General features: G+C 49.7%; 1 protein-coding gene across 1 annotated transcript in view; it reads left to right on the forward strand.

The window, feature by feature from the left end:
- Positions 1-3,523: 3,523 nt before the first annotated feature.
- The window catches only part of Tgfbi (transforming growth factor beta induced), a 30,172-nt gene continuing 11,211 nt past the window's right edge, over positions 3,524-22,484 (forward strand). Inside the window, exons 1-7 of the mRNA XM_048334190.1 lie at positions 3,524-3,676; positions 8,780-8,878; positions 16,705-16,769; positions 18,085-18,245; positions 18,559-18,723; positions 19,232-19,378; positions 21,293-21,434. Coding sequence (XP_048190147.1) covers positions 3,543-3,676; positions 8,780-8,878; positions 16,705-16,769; positions 18,085-18,245; positions 18,559-18,723; positions 19,232-19,378; positions 21,293-21,434 — 913 coding nt within the window. The 5' untranslated portion in view covers positions 3,524-3,542. The remainder of the gene's footprint in view (positions 3,677-8,779; positions 8,879-16,704; positions 16,770-18,084; positions 18,246-18,558; positions 18,724-19,231; positions 19,379-21,292; positions 21,435-22,484) is intronic.

Below are 22,484 nucleotides of genomic sequence, written 5' to 3' on the forward strand. Positions count from 1 at the left end.
CGTAATCTCTTCACTGAGCTCATGGAAAAGCTTGAGTCATTGAAGGTTAGTTTCACAGACACGGGGACTAGGATCCAGTGAGATCACATGACTTAGTCCAGCACTCCAATATCTAGGACTGAGCCTGTATTTGACTTCCTATGGGTGCTTTCTAGTATCTGAACTGAAGTTCAAAGAAAGTATTTTTGCTTTCAATCAATTCTGTGAGCACAACCCTATATCTTCACTGATTTCTACTACATAGACCAATTATTGGAGAACAGTAGGAATAATAGGAACTCATAAAGATTGGCCAGTTTGCTTGAATTATATCAGGTAATCAACTCGAGAGTCCTGTGAGGTAGGGTTTGTTATGATCTGTGAGGCCGAATTCACTTTCTCTGCAGCCACACAACTAGTAAGGAGCAGGGCTGGCATTAGGATGAAGGTCACCTGATTCTACACCAATCCCTTTGTTCATTGGTGGATCCCGGCTCTGGGATCCAGGTTCTCAGTCAGAACTGAGTTGCTGGAGGCAACTTGCCCCCCTCAGAGGGCATACCCTTCATTTCAGGGACCACCATGATTCTACAGAGGGTCCTTTAACAGCAGTTCATACTTGGATGCCAATTCTTGGGGTAACAATGCTTTGGGCCTTCCCCCCATCCTCCCAGCCAATCAGCCTTGTGGGCTTGTGTCTTCACTGCCATCTACCTCGATGCACATGAGTTGTGTACTCTTTCCTCAGAGTTGTTTTGGAGGGGGGAAAAAAATCCTCTTATTCTAGACTGAAGTATCATGTACTTGGTAGTCCTCACCAGGCAGCAGTGTGAACCTCACCTAGACAGAGACCAGACAGAGAATCTCTCTCCCTGTGACAGCAGATCCTACCACTAGAATTGCCCACCCCACATCAGAATAGGGCATCAGGATAGGATTTGGCTTTTTTCAGAAGTCACCCCCAAACATCCTTTAGTCTTCTGTGTAAAAGGTAACAGGCTTGGGTTTAAAAAAATGTTATAGGAAACTTTCTCTAGTCTTATCATCTTCCATTTCTTGAGTGCCAATAATATGATAGAAATCAACAAACTCCACTCCTCCTGGCAGTGACCAGGACTCTCTGAAATCCTCTCTAGTAGCTTCTGAGCATCTGTGGATCCCTCTGTCCCTTCAAAGTTCTCTCTCTGCCTGTCCCTTAACCATCTCAACTTCTTCGGGTGGATATTCTTTATGGATAGTGTGTGAATGTGTTCTGTGTGTTGGGACTGGAACTCAGGGCCCTGGGCACTCTCTTAGCTTTTGTGCTCAAGGCTGTTGTTCTACTATGTGAGCTACTCCAGCTTTTTTGGAGGTTATTTGGAGATAAGAGCCTGATGGACTTACCTTTCCAGGCTGGCTTTGAACTGTGATCCCAGATCTCAGTCCCTTAAGTAGCTAGGGTTACAGATGTAGGCCTCTGGCACCAGCCCTGTCAGCTTGTTCTCCCTCCCCCCTCCTTGCTGAGGGAGTTCCTCCAGATCCCTGTTGTCTTGTTCTCCCTCCTCCTCCTTGCTGAGGGAGCTCCTCAAGACCCCTGTGTTTTTGACTGCCACCTCCAGTACTGGGGTTGCAAAGCTGCACCTCCAGTCCTCACGCCTCTCCTGATCTGCAGACCTGTGAATTCAGCTCCTTCCTGTCCATTTTGTCTACTTGGAAACATAGCTGGATGGTTTGCTGGGTGAACGCAGCTGGAGTCCTGACTCACTTCATCTACCAGTGCCTACCTGCTCCTCTCTACTCACTCCAGTGTTCCTAGACAGGGCCTCTAGGTTTCTGCCCTCAGGACTCTGCCCTTCCAGCCTAAACCAATCCACCCCGTCTTCCTATGATTCCTTGCCCCTCCTTCTCATCGTCCCCTCCCCACCCATTGCCCTGCTCCCTCTCTGGTTTTTAGGGCTTCTCACCTTCTTCTCTCCATCAAATCCAACCTATCTCCAAGCCTCTCTTGACCTTGTCTTTCCTTGGCCTCCATCCTAACTCTTCCCTTCCATCCTACTCTCTACATTTTTGTCTCCACCACTGCATTGCTCCATCTCTGATCTGGCCAGTCTGCCCTCTGCAGGGGAGCCCACCAGTGACCTCCTTGTTCCTGATACAGTGAACACTGTTACCATCTGTCTCCTATGTAGTGTTGCTCTCTGTCAACAGCTTCCTTCTCCACACTCCCCATTCCCACCCATTCTGCTGTCAGCACTTCCTCGTCTCCTTTCCAGAACTCTCTCTGCCCGTGTCTCCCCTCCAATCATGTCATCGCTTGCTTCCTTACTCCACAAGCTCTTGCTGGAGAGCAACTCCCAGGTGTGGATCTCCATTCTGTACCCCTCGCTCAAGACTCACACCCAGATTTCCTTACTCCTTCTTGACTTCTTTTTCCTACACACAGCACTCAAGTTCTCCTGAGTCTATTCTCTCCGGAATACTACCCCAATCACCACTTCAATCCATCTTCCCCTCTCCTACCATAGTTCAAGCTCCCACATGCTCCTTTCCTGGCCACCTCATCTTCTCACCTTACTTTACATGGTCTTCTCAAAGCCTGCTCATGACCTTGATCACATTACCTGCTTGCTTTCTCATCACCCGAAGGACTCAGCTTGGGGTCTGGGCCCCAGGAAGGCCCCTGCCCTCCTCCTTACTCTTGACTCCACCCAAATGGGCTTCCTCCAGATGGGCCACTGGAGGTTCCTCTACTCACCTGGCTAAAGCCTTTTCATCCTTCACTGGGATGACAGGTATTACCTCCTGTCAAGGCCAGTGCCTCCTCTGATTCCTGAAGCCCTAAGCTACCCCTCTGAGGACATTGTTGGTTTGGCCCACGGACTAGCACACAGTGCCAGGGCTGGCAGTTCCAAGTAGCTGGTGGTGACTAATAGGTGCTGAGGCCAGAACATGCCACTCAGCCTGATGACTGTTCCTTCACTTACTCTGAGCTCCCCAGGGAGGCTTTTTCCCTCTTTTTTTAAACTTTCCCATAGCTTCCTCTCACCTCTTTGGCAGGTGGGGCCACAGAGATGTTTGTGAGCACCAAGGTGAGGTCCACACCCTTTTCCAAGAGCACCTTAGGGCCAAACAAATCCTGTCTTACATTCTTTTTTTCCAAGGGGTGGAGGGAATGGGGCTTCTGTCCACCAGATACGCTCTCCACCTATGCTTCTATTAGCATGACCCACCCGTGAGTGGAACAACTGCAGAAGCCAGGTCTAGACCGGCAGGCACCCTTTGTACCCAGGGGGACAGTGGGCTAAGGGAGGGAGAGAGGGAGGATTGAGAGGGGAGGGCTGGGCAGCCCAGGAGCCCAGAGGGGAGAATTCCTTCCTTAGTGATCTGGTGCTCTGGGAGCGGCCTGGGGGCACGAGCTGGGAGGCGCCAGGGCCGCCCGGTCCTCCCTCCCTCCCTCCCTCCCCGCCCCTCCAGGCCGCTCCCTCTCGCTCCCCTCGCTGCTTACTTAACCCGGGCGCGCAGGGCCCCAGCGCTCTCACTTCTTCGGACCCGCAGCTCTGTCCGCCCGGGCCTTGATCCTCTCCATGGCGCTCCTCGTGCAGCTGCTAGCCGGCGCCCTGGCACTGGCCCTGGGCCCCGCCGCCACCCTGGCCGGTCCCCCCAAGTCTCCTTACCAGCTGGTGCTGCAGCACAGCCGACTCCGGGGCCGCCAGCACGGGTAAGCCGAGGCGTCCTTCCCGCGGGCCGGCGGGGCGCTGGGGCAGGATGGCTGGGGCCGTCGGGGGACAAAGCCAGGAAGAGACGCAGGGAGAGGGAGGGAGAGCGGACCAGTGACTCTCCCTAGTCAAACCCCAGTAAGGACGCCCACCTCGCCCTCAGCCCGAGCTAGAGGTGGAAGGGGGCAACTGCCTTCCATCACGGGGAAGAGAAATCCACTCTGCAGGGCTCATATCCCAGCCCAGCACTGCGGACACGAGACTAGCCACACCAGGTGACATCGGTCCTAGAGACGCCAGGACTCTGTGCACCTGGCCATGTCCGGCACCCACACCAGGCAGTGCTCTCTGGGCACATCAAGCGCACCCTGGACCCCTCTTCCTCTGAAAAAATAAACAGCAGAGCAGGAGAACGCATATGCCTTGTGCAGATGGGGAAACTGAGTCCCGGGAGGACACAGGACTTTCCTACAATCCTGTAGTGTACACTGGATGCCAGGGTTGGAGTTGGTCTCAAAGCAAAGCTAGGTTTGGGAAGGCGGGGCAGTTTTCCTTTGAGACTCTGAAGTTACCCTTGGCTCAATGAAGAGTGCCAACCTAGAGTCTGCTGTGGAGAGAGACCCAAGCAGAGGTGGGCACGGTTCCTCCATGCTAAGGATGGCTGCATCCACCTCTCCTAGCCAGGCTTTGCCGCAGCTTCCAGCTGTGCCAGGCTCTAGGTAAATTGTGTGTGGTAGGGTTTACTCAGGAGAGGTCCCAACACCATCAGAGCCTGGCACCCCAAGCAGAGTGCCTAGCCCACCCCCGCCCCCCCAAAAAAGTTGGGACAGGTCTGTACTCACACCCAAACCCATTGATATCACACCTGGGTTTGGGAATAGGTTCTCCTTTCGTGGGGAGTCATTTATTACCTTGGTTTCTGCTGCCAGTGACTTTTCAGTCTCCTTTGGTCTTTTAGGTGCTCAGGGCTTTGCAGGACAGGAGCTGCTGGCCACCCTGCAGAATGAAATCAAGTCAGGCTGTGCTGCTGCTGCCTCCTTCTAGAAGGAGGACTCCACAGGGCTATTCCGGAGGCCTTAGGAAGTGAAAGAATCATCTTTGACTTGCATGTTATGAAGAGAGGGAGAAGGGACAGGTGCAGATGCAGGCGAGAGGAGACCTCAGAGTCAAAATGTGGCACCAGCTCCCCTTTGATCCCTCTGGCTCACTTGTGGATTGTGTTTGTGTGCCTCCGTCTGCCTGAGAGGTTTCTATTCCTCTCACCTCTTACCCGCTAAGTCAGGAGAAGGTATGCTTGCCTGTAGCACTGTCACAGGAATGGAATCTATGCATCACCAACAGTGAAGGTTGATCAAAGTATTGAGTGCTGCACCAAGTTCCATATCTCAGGTAAACCGCCTCACCTCAGAGCCCCGAAGACACACCAGCTGGAAAAAATAGAGCTTTTATTTTAAGAGTCTTTTGTAAAAAAAAATATGAGCTTCAGATATTAAATTAACTGCCCCTCATATTCCTGCTGGCCAGTCCTCTTGATAAACTTCTTGCAGAGCAGCTGGTTAAAAAAAGAACAAAAACTGCAGTAAGCCCTGGGGAACAGAATGGTTAAGAAGTTTCAGAGCCAGGCATGGTTCCTCACGCTTGTAATCCCAGCACTTTAGGAGGCTTAAGGCAGGAGGATAACAAGTCCAAGGCCAGTCTAGGCAACTTAGCAAGACCCTGTCTCAAAATAAAAAAGGCATAGGGATGTAGCTCGATGGTAAGATTCTTTCTTAGAGGGCACAAGGCCTTGAACTACATGGAAAATAAAAAGTACTGGGAAGAGGGGATTCATTCCCTCCCCTGGGAAAATCTGGGTGTACAGGCATGCACATGAGCCTTGACAAAATGATTGCAGGCACAGTTGCATTTACTGTGATCTAACTGTCCCTGGAAGTGCCACGAGACAGACTGGCCTTACACACATGGGTGTGGTGTACCATGTGGATGCACAACCTTGTTTAAGCTCCAACTTTTTATTCAGAGTGAGGGCTGGTAGAAGGAAGTGTCAGTGCTAGTTTCTGACACTCCCCCTAGCACATGGGGGACAAAAATAATGGCTGTGTATTGCTCCCCAAGCAACCATTTATCCCCCTACCACAACCATGTCCCCCATCCAGCATAGGGAGAACTATTGTCCTGTTCCCATTTTATAGAGGGTGAACCTGTGGCTTAATGACTTTGCACAAGCTGGTGGGAGGGTAGGACTGCCATACAATCTTTTGGCTCCCAGCTCTATCTGTGCCTGTAGGGAAGGGGGGAAAATTACAACTGAAAGAGAAGTAAAAGTGTGACCATACTCCTGAATACCAACAGCCACACAGTAGGCTGAACTTCCGGAAGCACTTGGTTTTCTGGTCCAAGATGAATGGTAAGGTCATTATGTATGAGGTGGAAGGCCCAGAAATGCGTTTGCTCACTTTGATTACCCTTCAACATAGACTCCCTGTGTGCACAGCTCATCACCCACACCCCTGCTGGGCAAGGGAGAGGGCCATGCCCATCCCCCACCCCAGTCTCCCAGCCTCTGCTCCTGTCACAGAGGATAGGGGCAATGGAAACTGCACTGGAATGTGGAAGGTCCACTCAAGACCACCACACAGAAGTGGCAGGAAATTCATGGACAGGATTTATGTCCTGCTTGGTCAGAGAGAAGTCCTTCTGGGATTGTATACATTCGTAGGACTCAGGACTCGAGTGTGACTGACAAGAATTCTTCATGGTTGTTTAGGAACTCACTGGTGAATTTCTAGGCAGCAAACAGCTGCTGAGGTCTGCTGGTGTGTGTGTGTGTGTGTGTGTGTGTGTGTGTGTGTGTGTGTGTGTGTGTGTGTGTATACCAGTCTGGGGCTTGAACTGGGGCTTGAACTCAGGGCCTCTACACTGTCCCTGAGCTTTTTTTGCTCAAGGCTAGTGATCTACTACTTGAGCCACAGCTTCACTTTGAGTAGTTTGTTGGAGATAAGAGTCTCCCAGACTTTTCCTGCCCCTGCTGACTTCAAACCATGATCCTCAGTTCTCAGCCTCCTGAGTGGCAAGGATTACAAGTATGAGTTACAGGTGTGCCCAGCCCCCCTCAGGTTTTTCTGTAAGTTCCCAAACATTCCTTGTCCCCTTCAACCCACTCACCTCTCCTACTGCACAAAAAGCTGGATCAGAGGTGATAGTCATATTGTAGAAGAGAAGTAAAGGACACCAGGATGAACAACTCCCCAGTAACCTGGCTGAAGTTTTGGGAACTGACCAGTGTGTCCAAAGGATGGGGTAAGAGGTGGGCATTAGGTCTAGCTGTCACTGAAAAAAAAAATCAACGTTTTCTTGAAAAATACTGTGGCCTCAAAGGTTATCTATGGATTGCATTTTAAAAATAACCAAGGCATTGATGGGGCTGGGGATATGGCCTAGTGGCAAGAGTGCCTGCCTCATATACATGGGGCCCTGGGTTCGATTCCCCAGCACCACATATACAGAAAATGGCCAGAAGTGGCGCTGTGGCTCAAGTGGCAGAGTGCTAGCCTTGAGCAAAAAGAAGCCAGGGACAGTGTTCAGGCCCAGAGTCCAAACCCCAGGACTGGCAAAAAAAAAAAAAAAAAAAACCAAGGCATTGATAATGAAGAAATAGTCCAGCTTTTGGATGCTACCTGGAGTTTCCTGAGCACAAGGGTCTTGCAAAAGCCATTACTTGCTATTTTATTTTGTGGGGTTTTTTTCCACCCCTATAGTGCTGGAAAATGATCCCTGTCCCTGGACTATGCTAGGCAAGGTCACTACCACTTGATCCACACCCCCAGTATTTTGTTCATTTTTTATTTTTGAGATAGGTTCTCACTAACTTTGCCCAGGCTGGCCTCAAACTTGAGATCCTCCTGCCTCTGTCCACTAAGTAGCTGAGATGACAGATAGGGTGCCACCATATCCTGCTCAGTTGGTAGGAGTGTGTGTGTGTGTGTGTGTGTGTGTGTGTGTGTGTGTGTGTATTGTTTTTTTAATTTGGGTTTTTAATTTTTTTTGCCTACTCTGAGTTATGATTCAATCATGTGACCTGCTAGCCTCCTACTCAAGAAGTCCCCTCACATTTGTTCCCCGTGCATCTCAGTAGTCTCTAGCTCCAGGAGCCCCTGGTGAAGGTTCTGCCATTATCTTACCTGAGCACCATTCTGGAGTAGAGATGGTACGACAGAATAAAACATGCTACAGGCACTCCAGAGGTTCCAAGTTCATCCCAAGCCCCTATACCTTCTAGGGTGCCAGATCCCCCAACAGAAGGTCAGACACCGGCAGAAACAGAACTCTTGCCCTCTGGGTTCTTTAGGGGATAGTAAGAGAAAGGAGACAGCCACCTCTTTTGGGTACCCAGCATCAAACCAGGGCTGCATCCCAGGTCATGTGATGCCAACAAGAGTGTACCTGGGGGAGTGGAGTTGAAGCTGGGGTCTAAGGATAACCAACAGTTAAATGGGAAGGCCCTGGTGTAAGTTGCTGGCCATGCGCCCTAGCATGTAGGGTGGACACTCATGATGGCTGGCTCCAGGATCCAGGCAGCTGGTCTAGGCACGCAGAGCGCGTCTGGGTGTGGAGCTGCTAGGGAGGAGCTGCAGCCTCCTCTCCTCGATGACAGAGCCTGGGGCACACACTGGGTTGCCACGTTTGGGCTGCTGAGTCTGGAGTACAGATGGCAGGGGGAAGGCTGGGACATCTCTCAAAGCTGCTTTGCTTACTTAACAAACACCCCTTGGTTTTTCCTATTTTCTCAGTCTATAATGTGCAATCTAGAATTTCCTTAAGATGCTTTAAAAACATATACTCACACATAACCACTAGCTATGCCCGAGAAGGGTACTTACATGAAATTATAGCAATGTGTAAGACAAATCTGAGTGGTTTCTTATTTGAGGGAAAGCTCTGATGGGGACTAAGTAGATGGTACCCCACACTCTACTCTCTGGGGCTGATATTGAAATGCTGTCTCTCCTCTTCTCCAGACAGTTCTGATGACATGGAAAAGTCAAACATCGAGGTGGGTGGTGACACGCTAACCACCTCACTAACACCATTGCTTTTGCTTTCAGACCCAATGTGTGTGCTGTGCAGAAGCTCATTGGCACCAACAAGAAGTATTTCACCAACTGCAAGCAGTGGTACCAGAGAAAAATCTGCGGGAAATCAACGTGAGTATCTGGAACCACCCAAGACCAAGCAGCCTACTAAGGGAGGGGGGGCTGGGGCGGGAGGGGCAGTGCTGGTGTGATGGTTGCAGGTGCTCAGGCTGGCCAACCATGAAAAAGGCTGGACTGCCTATGGAGCCATGAAGATACCTGTGCGAGCATGCCAGGGAGTATGCTCAGGGAGGGGCTGGCCAAGCTGATTTTGCATCTTTTAAAAAGATTTTGTGAATACGGTTTAGATTCCAAGAGGCATGAAGCTGTGTGTGTGTGTGTGTGTGTGTGTGTATCTTGGTCTTGACTATTTAAAGGATAAACCACCAACATATCTCTGGGAAAGAAAGCCCTGTTGGTAAATTTACCCTAAAGAGATGACCACTCCTGTGCTACGAACCCAAGATAAACACCTATAAAAGACTTCAGGTGCCTAGAAATAGGCACATGAAGAACCAGCATAGTACTTTAGGACATTGGCTCAGACTCAGTCTCATAATCTGGCTTTGCTACTTACCAGAGGAAGATTCACCTTTTAAAACCCCTAGCTGCATCATCTGTAAAACTGAAGTAACCAGAGGACCAGTCTTGGTGTGTTGCTATGGGGATTGAGTGAAATCATTTCAGATGTGAGAGAATACACTAAAATACTAGCTGCTACTATTTCCCCAGAATTTGGACCACACAAATAGAAGGTGTGAACCAGGCTAGGGTTTACAGGTGCCTCTGTGAGCATGAAGAGAGCGGGCCTTTACCAGCCTGCCCCTCTGCCCAGCGGCAGCAGTACCAAGATGACAGGACCATGATCTCTGACTCCCCACCTCAGGGAGAAGCCACAGCTGTGGGAACTAGCACATGCCTCCCAAGATTTAGCAAAAGAAAAAAAAAAGAAAAAACAGATACTCAGCAATAATTTTTACTCTTTTGAATAAAAGGATTATGCAGCTTCTCTACCATGCATCTTTTCCATGACGCCCAGGTTAAAAAATAATTATGCGTTTAGTACCAATTGCTTCCTTTGTATGTGTGCATTATCTCCTCAAACAATTAATTACTTAATTAAACACAAAGCCGGCCTCCACATAATTGCTTCTTGGAAGGTGACCAAAGGGCTAGTGCCAACTAAACAGCTCATCTGGATCTAGGAGCCCAGATTTCAAAGAACACCACCTTTTTTTTTTTGTCAGGTCAGGTTTTTCTAAAAATAGGACCCACCCACTTGTAATAGCAAGCTGGCTTCAGAGTGCAGCACCTGCCATGCTGTTTTGGGACACTGGCCCGAGGAGCTAAGAGTAGCTTGGTGACATTCCTTGGCAGTCCCACCAGACGGCAGACACGGTGGCTGTTTTCTGAGTCACATCGGCTCAGTGGCTCTAGCTGCCCGTATCTTTCTCCATGTGTGCCAAGACAAACACAAACCACAGCATCAGAGCGCCTGGTGATCTAGGCCTCTCCTCTGCTATGGGTTTAGTTTTGAGAGCTAGGCCAGCACCTCTATCCAGCACCAGGGAAAGGAAGACAGGAATGGACATGTCTATAGGAGAGTGAGACTTAGAGTTGAGTCACACAAGACCTATTCATAACCCAGTCCCAAAGGAAGGGGTGACATTGTCCAAAAAGAAATAAGTCTTCACCTGACTTATGTAGCTGTAACCCTTGTGTACATCGACCTTTATAATAACAATTTCAAAAATTAAAAAAATAATAATAATGCAGTCCAACCTATTGATCAGGTCTCACAAAGCCAAAAGAAAAAGATACTCATATGCAACTGTTTGGAGCATCTTCAAAAAAAAAAAAAAAAAGAGGAAATGAGGATAGGAAAACATGAGTTGATTAAAAAAAAAAAAAATCATGATCCAAGACCCTTCCTGGAACATTGTGTGTGGCCTCAGGAAGGTGGTGCTGACTTGGGAAAGAATTCATCTTTGTTGTCCCCAAGAGAGAAGAGCAGCTTTGTGGGGCTCTGGTATGGGGGACATGATCCCTGAGAGACTATACCAGGGTTACTTTGTAGCCAGAATGGGGTGCGGGGTGCAGGTGATGTCTTCCTGGGAAGAATGACTCTCTGGTAATGATTAGGAAATGCAAGCACGGTGGTGGTGGTGGTGGTGGTGGTGGTGGTGGTGGTGGTGGTGGTAGAGCCGGCATGGGCAGGGGGCACTTTTTTTTCACCACAACTCCAGGCACCCGAAATTCATACTGGAATGAAAGGGAACATAATGTCATGAGGATCTGGTAGCACAGACCTCCAGGGAGTGTGGGGCAGGGCTTGAAAGCAGATGAGGAACCCCAGGAACCGGAATAAAGACTTGGTGGTGTGAGGTCACACAGTCACAGGGAATAGGCCTGGCAAGACTGGAGGCCTACAGCCCCTTTGCTGCCATGAGGCTGCCCCTTGCCTCAGTTCTGCCCTTGGCTCTTCTTCATTTCCAAAGAGATCTGAGAATGTGGTGCTTGGGGCCAAAGCACCAAAGCCCGATGTGTGAATGGTGTCACCACTAGGGGACCCCTATGGAGTGTCTGAGTGCATTTTTATTACTTAGAAATTCACTTTAGCTTTTATTTCAGATGCTAAAGAGCACTAAAGTGACACAATCAAACAAGGTTCCTGGGAGGCAGAGGGCATTCCTCTTGTGATGTGGGTTGATTGGTAGCCTGGCTTGATTGGTAGCCATCTTTTTTTAAAAAACAAAAACAAAAAAAACGTGGTGAGTTGAGAGCTTCTTGGAGGTTCTCTTCTTTGTGAGCCTCAAGGAATGAAAAGTGTCACAGCTTTCAGACATCATCTAAGCATCAGGAAGGTGGCATGGGGAGGGACAGTGGGAATGCCAGCAGGTCAAGGGGACAGGAGTCCATTCCAACATCTTGGAATTATTTCACAAGTACAGAGGCTGTTCTCTGGAGCCAAGACCAGCTGGCTGGCAAGAAGGACACATTCTGGTTTTTCTAGTAGCAAGTGTGGCTTTGCCCAGGGGCTAAAGAGTGACACTTCTTCAACACGAGGTTAAAACTCAGAGACTGAACTTCGGTTGAAACCAGCCTGGGTATGATGGAGCTTTTCTATCAGTCTGCAGATCTGTTTTCCCAGAAGTCATTCTGGGAAGGGCATCCAGAGACAGCTAAAGAGGTGTCATCCTCTTCCTCCCTTTCCTACATCCCATAATCTTGTTTCCAGGAGGAAAAAGAAGAAGATGGGGAGAAGCCATCTAGGCCATCCTTAGCCCTACACCAGCACCTTCTTCTCTGTTTCAGTATTGTCTATGCAACCACCTAGGATTCTCCACCGTGCCCCCTCCCCCCCGCCCCCGTAACCAATTCAAAGGTAACAGAGATTAGGTATGCATTCAGCCTCCCTAAGAAGTTCTAGACTGTTCTGTAAATGAGAAGACTGTTTAGCAGACATGGAATTTTGTTCTATTGAAGGCCTCCCTGAATGCTCTAAGGTAAAGCATGCCCCATAGCTGTCCACATTCCTAATCTACAAACCTGTAAGTGTTCCCTTACATAGAAACAGGGACTTAGTGGTTACAAATCTTGAGAGCAGATTATCCCAGATTATTTGGTGAGTCCACTATAAGTGTAAGAATTCTTGTAGGGCTGGAGGCTGCATGGGCAAAGTTAGACCAGATATGCTAGTGAGGTTGGATGTGACCACAAGCCAAAGAATGCAGCGGCCTCTGGAAGCTGGAGAAACAAGGAGTGGTTTGTTTCTACTGTAAGTTGTTTCTAGAAGGAACACAACCTGTGAAGATTTTAGCCGGGTGAGACCAACTTCTGATTCTAACCTCCAGAATTGTGACATAATACATTTGTGTTGCATTCAGGCAGCAAACCTGAAGAATGAATACAGTCCCCAGCCCATCTCTTCTGAGTGTATGAGTATGGGATAGGGGGTTCGTCCCACTGGGATTTGATCAGTGGTCTCAGGTGAGATAAGTTATTTGCTTGGCCTCCATTTTAAAGTTTCCACCCGCAGTGTTCTGGCTTTGTTTTAGAAGGAGCTTGACAACTAAGCACCGAGCAGCTGATAAACAAGTGCTTTGCTTATAAGCTTCTCCGGCCCTCACAATCACTCTGTGATCTAATACGAATTGATTATTAGCCTGTTTGCATATAGGAAGGTTGAGACTCTGGAAACCTAGACATCCTGCTTAAAGTCGTGCACTGGTCAATGTTGAGGTCTGCCCACTCTACTGCGGCTACTCCAGTAGCATGACAGGTGCCACACATGAACAGATCTGGGCCTGGGCCTAAGCAGGCTCCACATGTCTCTGCCTTCTTGGAGTCAGAGCAGTACTTTGACCCAGGCTTATCATCTTTCTCCCAATTATGCTTATCTGGAGTCTGGTGGTTATTATCCTTTCCTGTGGCAGGGAGCTTCTCAAAACCCTCATCAGACAATGTGCATAGGAAGTGGGGAGACATAGTCAACATCCAGAAGTCCCCGAAATGCCCACCCACTCCACACAGCAATTGCCCCAGAAGCATTCAGTCATCACTTCTGAATCTCCGTCCGCATCCCTAACCAAGCTGATAGATAGCACAGGAGCAAGAGGCCTTTGCTGATGGACAGTCTCCAGGAGAAAGCTTTGATATTTTTCCCCTGGAGCCTCAAAGATCAGCTCAGTTGTGTTTGGAAAGGCGCAGTGCAGAAACGAACCCCACTGGGCCATGGAGTCTACGGGCCATGTTCGTGTCTAGATGCGATGGGTCTGCTCTTGCTCTGCAGCAGCTCTCAGAAAGCAGGACACACTGAAGACGTTCCTTCGGTCGCAGGAGACTGGCTTCCAGGCTCCACTCTTTGCTTCATCATCTTCTGTAATCTAGCTAATCCCCAGACACTTAACAGCCAGAACGGTGGCCAGACTCGTACAGTCAGCTCTGGAAGAGAGTGATTGCTTTAGCTTTGTGTTAACTTCGTAGAAAATAACATAGGTGGAAGAGAAGCTAACATCCCTACACTTAGACTTGGAGCTGCCATGAGACTTTTGCATCCTTCTTTTCGATGCCTTTGTAAATAAGGCAAATAAGGCACCTCCTCCTTGCTTTTCTTCCTCAAGCTGTTCTTCAGCCCCAAGAAGATAATTAGTAGCTTATTGCCTTCGAGCATTTTTTTTTTCCTGACCTGAGGTTTTTGCTTGCTAGATCATGTCTGGTGAAGGAGAAGCCAGGGCCTTTCATCAGAGCATCTTAGACTGAGATGGTGTCTAGAGGCTGGTACAGTTGTCCTTCCTGCCCAGGGACACTGTGGAACTGCAGGGGACCTGCAGGTGCCCTGTACTTTTCATCCTGCTCTGCATCCATCTGAGAGAGATATCATGAAACCCAGGCTCTGGGCTGAAGAGGGTTCATGAGCCTTGTTCTGCTCATAGCAGCTGTGTTCTTCCCAGGACCAGAGCTGACACAGAGAGGCACAGAGTGGGTGGGACAGGCTGCCATTCAGACAGCAGGAAGTTCTTGTCAAGGTTGTCCCTAAGGGTTGGCTTTGTAGTTTGCTTTCTGCTTTCTCTGGGGCAGGGAAATCCAGTTTTGAGAAGGCCTGGTGCTGTCAGGACACTGGGAGCAGAGAAGCTGCCGGCCGCTGGACCATCTCTGCCCATCAGGCTGCTGTGCTCCCGCAGCGGACATGCCTGGCCCTCGGGTTCTAAGAAACAGCTCAGATGTCTGGCCAGGCAGTGGGAAGACAGGGGAAGGAGATGGTGACAGAGCGTGAAGATTAGGAGAAAGCTTCCTGGCATGGAGCTAGCTAGGCTAAATCCCTTGGATGATGGAGGCTCTGCAGCCTCAGAGGCCGAGTCTCTGCTGTGGGGAGAATGCTGTGGGTACTAACCACATGCTTTCATACACAAGTCGGGCGCGACACAAAGCCACAATTCAAGCTGGAGTGCTCCCATCCCAGAGGACATATCCATGGCTAAGAAAAATGAGGGAGCCTACCCCCAGGGACTTAGGCCTGTAATCCTTGCTACTTAGGAGACTGAGATCTGGAAGATTGCTGTTTGGAGCCAGCCCAGGCAGAAAAGTGTGAGTCCATCTCAGATTAACCAGCAAAAGGCAGGGAAGGAAAGAAGGGAAAGAGGAGGGAAGGAAGGGAAGGAGAGAAGATAGGCATGTTTGCATTTGGCTCTAGACCTACTAAGACTGAGCTCATGCTGCAGAATGTAAAGAGGTAACTTTAACTCTGTCTTAGAGAGAGTGGTTTTCAGAACTCTCTCTTTCTTACAGTGAAATTCTCTGACTTTTGGGACTCCCACAAAGTACGGAGCTTTGCAGAAGTGATGTCTTTCAGCCTCCAGATAGATGGTGGCGATGCCCTCTGATGAGCTCACCTGAGCAAGGAGAGGTGAACGTTTTTAGCTTTCCTCACAAGTGATTTCAACTGAGCCTTTGCCAGTTATCCAAGAGTGAAGAACTTTGCCAACTGGTTGCCTTCTGGAAAGACAGTAGGATGGTGGAAGGAGGGAGGTGGTTGGGGAACTTAATGTGAAACCATAAAAACTGTTGTTGCTGTCAGTGCTGATTTGAGCCAGAGTCTCTGGCTTGCTCAGCTTGTTTGCTTGGCTGGTGCTGTATCACTTGAGCCATGCCTTTTTTGTTATTTGTTTTAGAGATGGAGTTTCTTGTACTTTTCTGTCCAGGCTAGCTTGAAATCATAATCTTTCATATTTTAGCCTCCTAAATAGCTAGGATTACAGGTGTGAGCCACCAGCTTTTCTACTTATTTAAATTAAAATATTCTTTACTCAATCAAAACACTTTTTTTTTCAAAACACTTTTTTTAAATGGATGAACACTGGTGGCTCACACCTGTAATCCTAGCTACTTAGGAGGCTGAGATCTGAGGATCACAGTTCAAAGCCAAGCTGGGCAGGAAAGTCCATGAGACTCTTATCTTCAATTAACCACCAGAAAACCGGAAATAGCGCTGTGACTCAAATGGTAGAGCACTAGCCTTGAACTGAATAGCTCAGGAACAACACCCAGGCTAGGAGTTCAGGCCCCGCGACCAAAAAAAAAAAAAAAAAGGATCTTCAGGTCAGGGGCTTTGTTGTATTTTAATTTTAAAGCTTGATTATGAAGATTGAGGGAAAACTCAATCTATATACTGCCCTTTGGGTTGTTAATCAGAATTGGAAGAGCATGAGAGACTTAAGCCGATGACCTATCACACACACACACACACACACCCTTACAGTTGAAGACACTAAGACCCAGAGAAGAGATGGGAGTGGTTGGGGCCATGGCAGGCTGAGAGATAGAGCCAGAACTGGGCAGGGGAAGGGGGTGTCTCTACTCTTTATCTCTCCCTTTCCAAAATGCTAATATTTGGGGGCTGGGGATATGGCCTAGTGGCAAGAGCGCTTGCCTGGTATACATGAGGCCCTGGGTTCAATTCCCCAGCACCACATATACAGAAAATGGCCAGAAGTGGCGCTGTGACTCAAGTGGCAGAGTGCTAGCCTTGAGCAAAAAGAAGCCAGGGACAGTGCTCAGGCCCTGAGTCCAAGGCCAAAAAAAAAAAAAAGCTAATATTTGAGTTCCCACACATGGTACTGAAGGTCCATTCTAGATGAGTTATGTTTTCTAATCACATTACTGAGTATACGGCTGCAGTCTGGCTTCCCTGTTGGTTTTCTCCATGTAGCCAGCTATCAGGAGCACTCTATAAGGCTCAGGAAGAACTACAAGCTCTTTGTGAAGGAGTGGCACCATCATGTTCTAGCAAAAATGTCCTGAGTGGAGAACATTGCAACAGTGGATTCTGCCTGGAAAGACCCCGTGGACATATGAGGAAGAGTGACGCACTCCTGACATGTGTGTCTTTCTCATTACAGAGTCATCAGCTATGAGTGCTGTCCTGGATATGAAAAGGTCCCAGGAGAGAAAGGCTGCCCAGCAGGTGAGTGAACCAGGCCTTGCCTGTGGGTGTACTGGAGGGATGAGGTACAAGAGAGGGAGGGGTACACACGGAAAAGGCAGTCGGCTCTGAATGGAGGTCCACAGAATGAGGATGAGCAGGCTTCTGTTCTAGGTCCATGAGGGCATGGAAGATGGGAGCTGGAAACCCCAAGTCTCCTGAGCAAGTCCTTCAGGCCCCTCAGAAACCTGATGGAACAGAAGCCCACTATGGTGCTGGCTAGGATTCTCAGTGCATGGAGCGCAGTCAGTCAATTTCCCATTAATTCTGTGAGAGATCAGATGGGGTAACTTGGCCTCTGCCTGAACTGGGAGCCCCCAAATGCCCCACCTCCCTCAGCATCTGAGCTTGGCCTACAGGAGTGTGACAAGAGGAGATTAGCCAGCCAGTCAGTTTTTCACAGAGGCAAAGAAGGGAGCTGCAAATGACCTTGACCTCAGCCTTGCACTAGACTGAAGACAGTGTAGTACGAAGTCACAAGGAGTGTATGGTTGTTACAAGTGCTATGGGTGGGGTCCTGACATTACTGACCCAAGTTAGAGGGCAGGCAGGGGAATAGGAGACTGGCCTATAGAGGAATTCAAGCTCTGGAGCCTGGTTTCAGATCCTTTTAAATTTTATTATGTATGAAGTGGTTGTACAAAGAGGTTGCAATTCCGTATGTGAGGTAATGAGTACAGTGGGTCATGATCAATATCCCCCCTTCCATCATTCTCCCCTAGTTCCCCCTTCCCATCCCTGCCCTCAAGTCACATCGTTCAATTTTTACATATTATGTGTTGAGTAGAAATGAATGCTAGACTCACTGTCTGAGAAGGCCCCTCTCAACTTCAGGACGCCTTGTGAAAAGAACATTTTGTCATCTAACAAATGCACGATGTTACCTCACAGACATATAGCTCCATCTGAGTATAAGCTATGAAGACATTAGTTGCTACTGCAACTAGTAAGACTAGTTTGTAATTAAGATGTCTATTCCTGGTGCACATTCTTGCCTACATTATCCAAACGTCTACAAACAAAAGCTTTGCTCTGCTGCATTAAAGTGATTAGAAATTACCAATTAGCTGGGTCCACATAGGGCAGCATTTGACTTATTGAGTCATTTCTTAAGACATTTGCAGCCAGCATTAGGCACCCCAGCTTTAGGGCCCACTGCTTGGTTCTTCTTCCCCCAAAGCTGAACCCAACTGTCCTCTCCAGAAGAACAGGGAGAGCAGGTATACCTGGGTAGCCTGGGACACCGCCCCTCCCCCTCCCCCTAGACCAATCCTTCCTCTGTCCTTTGCCACTGTAGCCCTTCCACTCTCAAACCTTTACGAGACCCTGGGCGTTGTCGGCTCCACCACCACGCAGCTGTACACAGACCGCACGGAAAAGCTGAGGCCCGAGATAGAGGGGCCAGGCAGCTTCACCATCTTCGCTCCTAGTAATGAGGCCTGGGCTTCCCTGCCTGCGGTGAGATGACCTCCCCCCACCCCCCACCCCCGTCTCTTCTGCTCAAGGGATTCTTCCTGGGAGCTACCTTATTCTCTAGACATGGGCATGGGTGACCCCCTCCCCCCCACAGTTTCAGGAAGCAGCTTCCTTAACCCTGCAGATGAAGCTAACATACTCCTCACCAGGGCCAAGTCTCTTCCGGTGCCCCGCCATCCCATTAAAGAGTGAAAGAGAGTTGTAGACCCCCCCACCTTGAGGGCTTAGGGAATGTGTTTCCCAAGGGAGCCAGGACCCATCCCCAGAGCCCCTCTGACACTGGGCTTCTTTCTAGGAAGTGCTGGACTCTCTGGTGAGCAATGTCAACATCGAGCTGCTCAACGCCCTCCGCTACCACATGGTAGATAGGCGGGTCCTGACCGATGAGCTGAAGCACGGCATGTCACTTACCTCCATGTACCAGAACTCCAACATCCAGATCCACCACTATCCCAATGGGGTAAGGGCACCCCCCCAATGCACAGCACTGGCTTCTGTTCCCACTTCTGGCCTGTAGGCAGAGCTGCTTTCTGGGACCTGTCCTCTGGTGTGACAAGGCCATCCCTGGCCTCCCATGCCTCCCAGACTTCTGGGATCTTCCTGCCCCACAGCAGGTGGAACCTATATTCTGATATTGGATATGAATGTATGGTTTTCTCCTCCTGGGCACAGAGAAGCTTCCAGACTCTGTTATATGAACTGCTCATTCTGGGGCTTGGACTCAGGGCCTGGGCACTGGTTTCCTGAGCATTTTCACTGAAGGTTGGCATTCTGTACCACTTGAGCTATACCTCTGCTTCTGGCTTTTTTGGTGGTTCATAGGAGATAAGAGTCTCACAGACTCTTCTGCCCTGGCTGGCTTTGAACCATGATCGTCAGATCTCAGCCTTCTACTCAGGAGCTAGGATGGCAGGCGTTGAGCCACCAGCACCCGGGTAACTGCTTGCTCTTGCTTCTCTTCTGGGAAGATTGTGACAGTCAACTGTGCCAGGCTGCTGAAGGCTGACCATCATGCCACCAACGGTGTGGTACACCTCATCGACAAGGTCATCTCCACCGTCACCAACAACATCCAGCAAATCATCGAGATCGAGGACACCTTTGAGACCCTGCGGGTGAGGGTTTGACCTCCACAGGGGAGGCTCAGGCTGGGGACACATGTGGCCTCCGGAGAGGGGTCTGGCTAGATGGCTTCTGTAGGAGAAGCACAGGGTGTCTCATGCAGGGAAACCATGCGTCAGTGCTCGCCTCCATCTACCCTGTGAAATGCCTGTCTGTCCTCTCCTCCATAAAGCTGTTCTTTCTTTGGCTTCCCTTGGAAAATCCAGTGGTTTGTGGCTTGCAGCAAGACAGGGTCCTCTGTGCCCCAGAGCCTGTGCTGTGAGGTTGAAACGAGAGGGCCTCTCCTCCAGATCTGCTTCCCACACGGGAGTGCATGCCTTGCTCCTCTAATCCCTTGGTGCCCGGACCAAGCAGAGAGGTGCAGTGTGAACCCGGGAGTCTGAGGGTCTGACTCCTGGACTAGCTTCTGACTGCTTGCAGGGGCGGGGGGGGAGTGTCCATAAGGATACTGTTCCTTCCCCACTGCCCAGTAGGCCTCTGCCTTACAACTGGATGGGGCAAGTGGGCGTTCCTCTTGGCAGATGGTGCATGGGAGGAGGAAGTGAATGCAGGCTGCCCTGTCAGGGTTTTTGCCCTGATTCAAGGAGAACGTCCTAACCACAAAGGACACAAGTGGGAGTGGGGTGGCCCCTCCTTGGAGATCTCCAACACAGAATCAAACACGCTCGGGCTGGCTGGTATCCACAGGCCTCAGCAAGTTGGGGGCAGCTCTTAACTAACTCTGGAGGACCCCCAAGGGATCTAACTCTCTAAGCTCTTCTCTGCCTTGCTTTGGGGGTTACACAAAGGATGGGGGAGGGTCTGCAAAGGGATAATGTGACCTCAAAGTCAGTGTCACATATTTTGATTAACCACAGCTGGTCCTGTTGAGTAACCTCCCCATACTATTTAGGTTTTTCCTTCCTTCTAACCCTTTGCCACTTCCTAACGCCCATCTTTGCTTCTTCTAACACATGCTTAGGAAGCACCTGCTCCTTCCCAGAGACTGTTTTCTGTGCTAGAGTATTGAGTGAACAAGGATGACACACTTTTTTCTATCCACTTTGGAGCTAATGTATATCCCCCCCCCCAAAAAAAAACCCGGAGAAAATGAAGACACAAATGACAAACATAACCTGAACATCCTAACACTGTGATAAGTACTGTGCAGTCAGCAATGTCCATGGTGAGCAGAAGTCACAGGAGAGAGATGGATGGTAGGGGAGGCTTCCTGGAAAGAGAGGCTGAAGGATGAGAACAGACCTGTTCCATGGCACTGGGGCACAATCACAGCCATGCAGGGAGGGCCTGAGGGGCGATCAGAGACGAGTGCTGTAAGGAGGAGGTCTGTGGACCAAAGGGAAAAGCATGAGGCAGGCAAAGGGTGTCAGGGGAGTAGACTGGCCACATCCTTCAGGGCTTTGCTGATACACAGAGGAGGCCATTTCCATCCTAAGAACAGCAGGCATCCATTTCTGCTGTTAGAGGATCATCCTGGCTGCTCTGTAGAGAGTGGGTCATGTGACCTCTCTACCTGGAGTTCACATAGGCAATTGAAATTACAGTTACCAGAAGGACAGCAAGAACATCCATACCAGACAGACTTTTATTCATTTGGGGCCCATGGACCAGAGAGGAGATGCCCACTTGCATCCCAGAGGAATAGGAGTCGAAGAAGCAATGAAAGAAGGAAAGGCAGAGGGAATGGCAAGGGCAAAGACATGGAGGTAGAGAGGAAGAAGGCATGTTTATTAAATGCCTGAAAGATGGCCAGTGCGGCTGGGGTGCAGAGCCAGACCCCAGGCCATGGTAAGTGAGGAGCAGCGACCCACCTCTTTCGGCTGCTATGAGAGCAGAAGGAGGACTGACTGGGCTCGAGGAGAACCCAGGCCCTTTGGAGAGCACTTCATCTTCCCTCATCCCCACAGGCTGCCGTGGCTGCCTCGGGGCTCAACACTGTGCTGGAGGGTGAAGGCCAGTTCACACTCTTGGCCCCAACAAATGAGGCCTTTGAGAAGATCCCTGCTGAGATGTTGAACCGGATCCTGGGTGATCCAGAGGCCCTGAGAGGTGAGTGCCCTCTTGCTTCGGCTGCTGTCTTTGTTGGATGGCTAGACTGAGCCCAATACCTCCTGTGTCCCCCTCCTTTAAGTCTGGCCAGAGGCCTCATGGAAAGGCCGGCATCATAGTTAAAAACTCTCACTGCCAGTTCCCCTTTAGGCTAGGGGATGGAAGGATGGGGAAGGACTAAGCGTAGAAGGGAGTTAGAGCGGGGGAGGGAGCTCTGTCCTCCCCTTACCAGGCCACTTTCAACTCCATGACCTCTGAAGGACCTTGAGCATTAAGCTGTCTTCACAAGTCTGGGAGAGGATAGGAGGCCCCAAGTTCCCTGTGTACCCTAATCACACTCTCCCCTCCCCACCCCTAATACATCAGGGGGATATCTTAATTTCTCTTGAATCTATTTAAAACGCCTTGGCAATGTAGTATGTCAGATGCCTAATGCCTTTCAGACACCCTGTAAATTTAAAACATTCTCCTTCTGGCCAGACGGGGATGGGAAAGGGCCCATTTCTGAAAGCACAGATGGTATCTGTTCTGTGTCCAAGTGACTATGGTGCCTCTAGCAGTCTGTTCCATGCCAGGAACTGGGATTGGATACAGTTCTGTCTGTGCCTTCGAGGAATGAAAGCCTAGTGGGTAGCAAGGAGGAGCAAGTTGTTGGGATGTAATCTGGTGAGTGCCATAACAAAGTTATGCAGCACACAGTGGAAGTGGGGGCTGGGGTGGTGGCCATACATCCTGGGGTGGGGGGGCTCTAGGCTTCCTGGAGGAGGTGAGACATAAATGCATCTCAACACACCTGGCGTCTTTTTTTTTTTAAAGAGCCATGTTCCCATTGCATTAGTCAGCTTCCTATTACTGTATCAAATACCTGAGAAAGTCAGCTTATAAAGACAAAAGGGTTGCTTTGCTTTGGTTCAGTTTTGGAAATTTCAGTCTATGGTCACTTGACCCTTTTGCTTTAGGCCTGCTCACTCAAAGTAATCCCAAAGCCAAAGGGTGGGGGTGGGGGGGGGTGCCTGGATCTCAAGTCCTCTTAAAGGGCACCATTCCCCT

The sequence above is a fragment of the Perognathus longimembris genome, chromosome 25, assembly GCF_023159225.1.
Source record: "Perognathus longimembris pacificus isolate PPM17 chromosome 25, ASM2315922v1, whole genome shotgun sequence".
Lineage (NCBI taxonomy): Eukaryota > Metazoa > Chordata > Mammalia > Rodentia > Heteromyidae > Perognathus > Perognathus longimembris.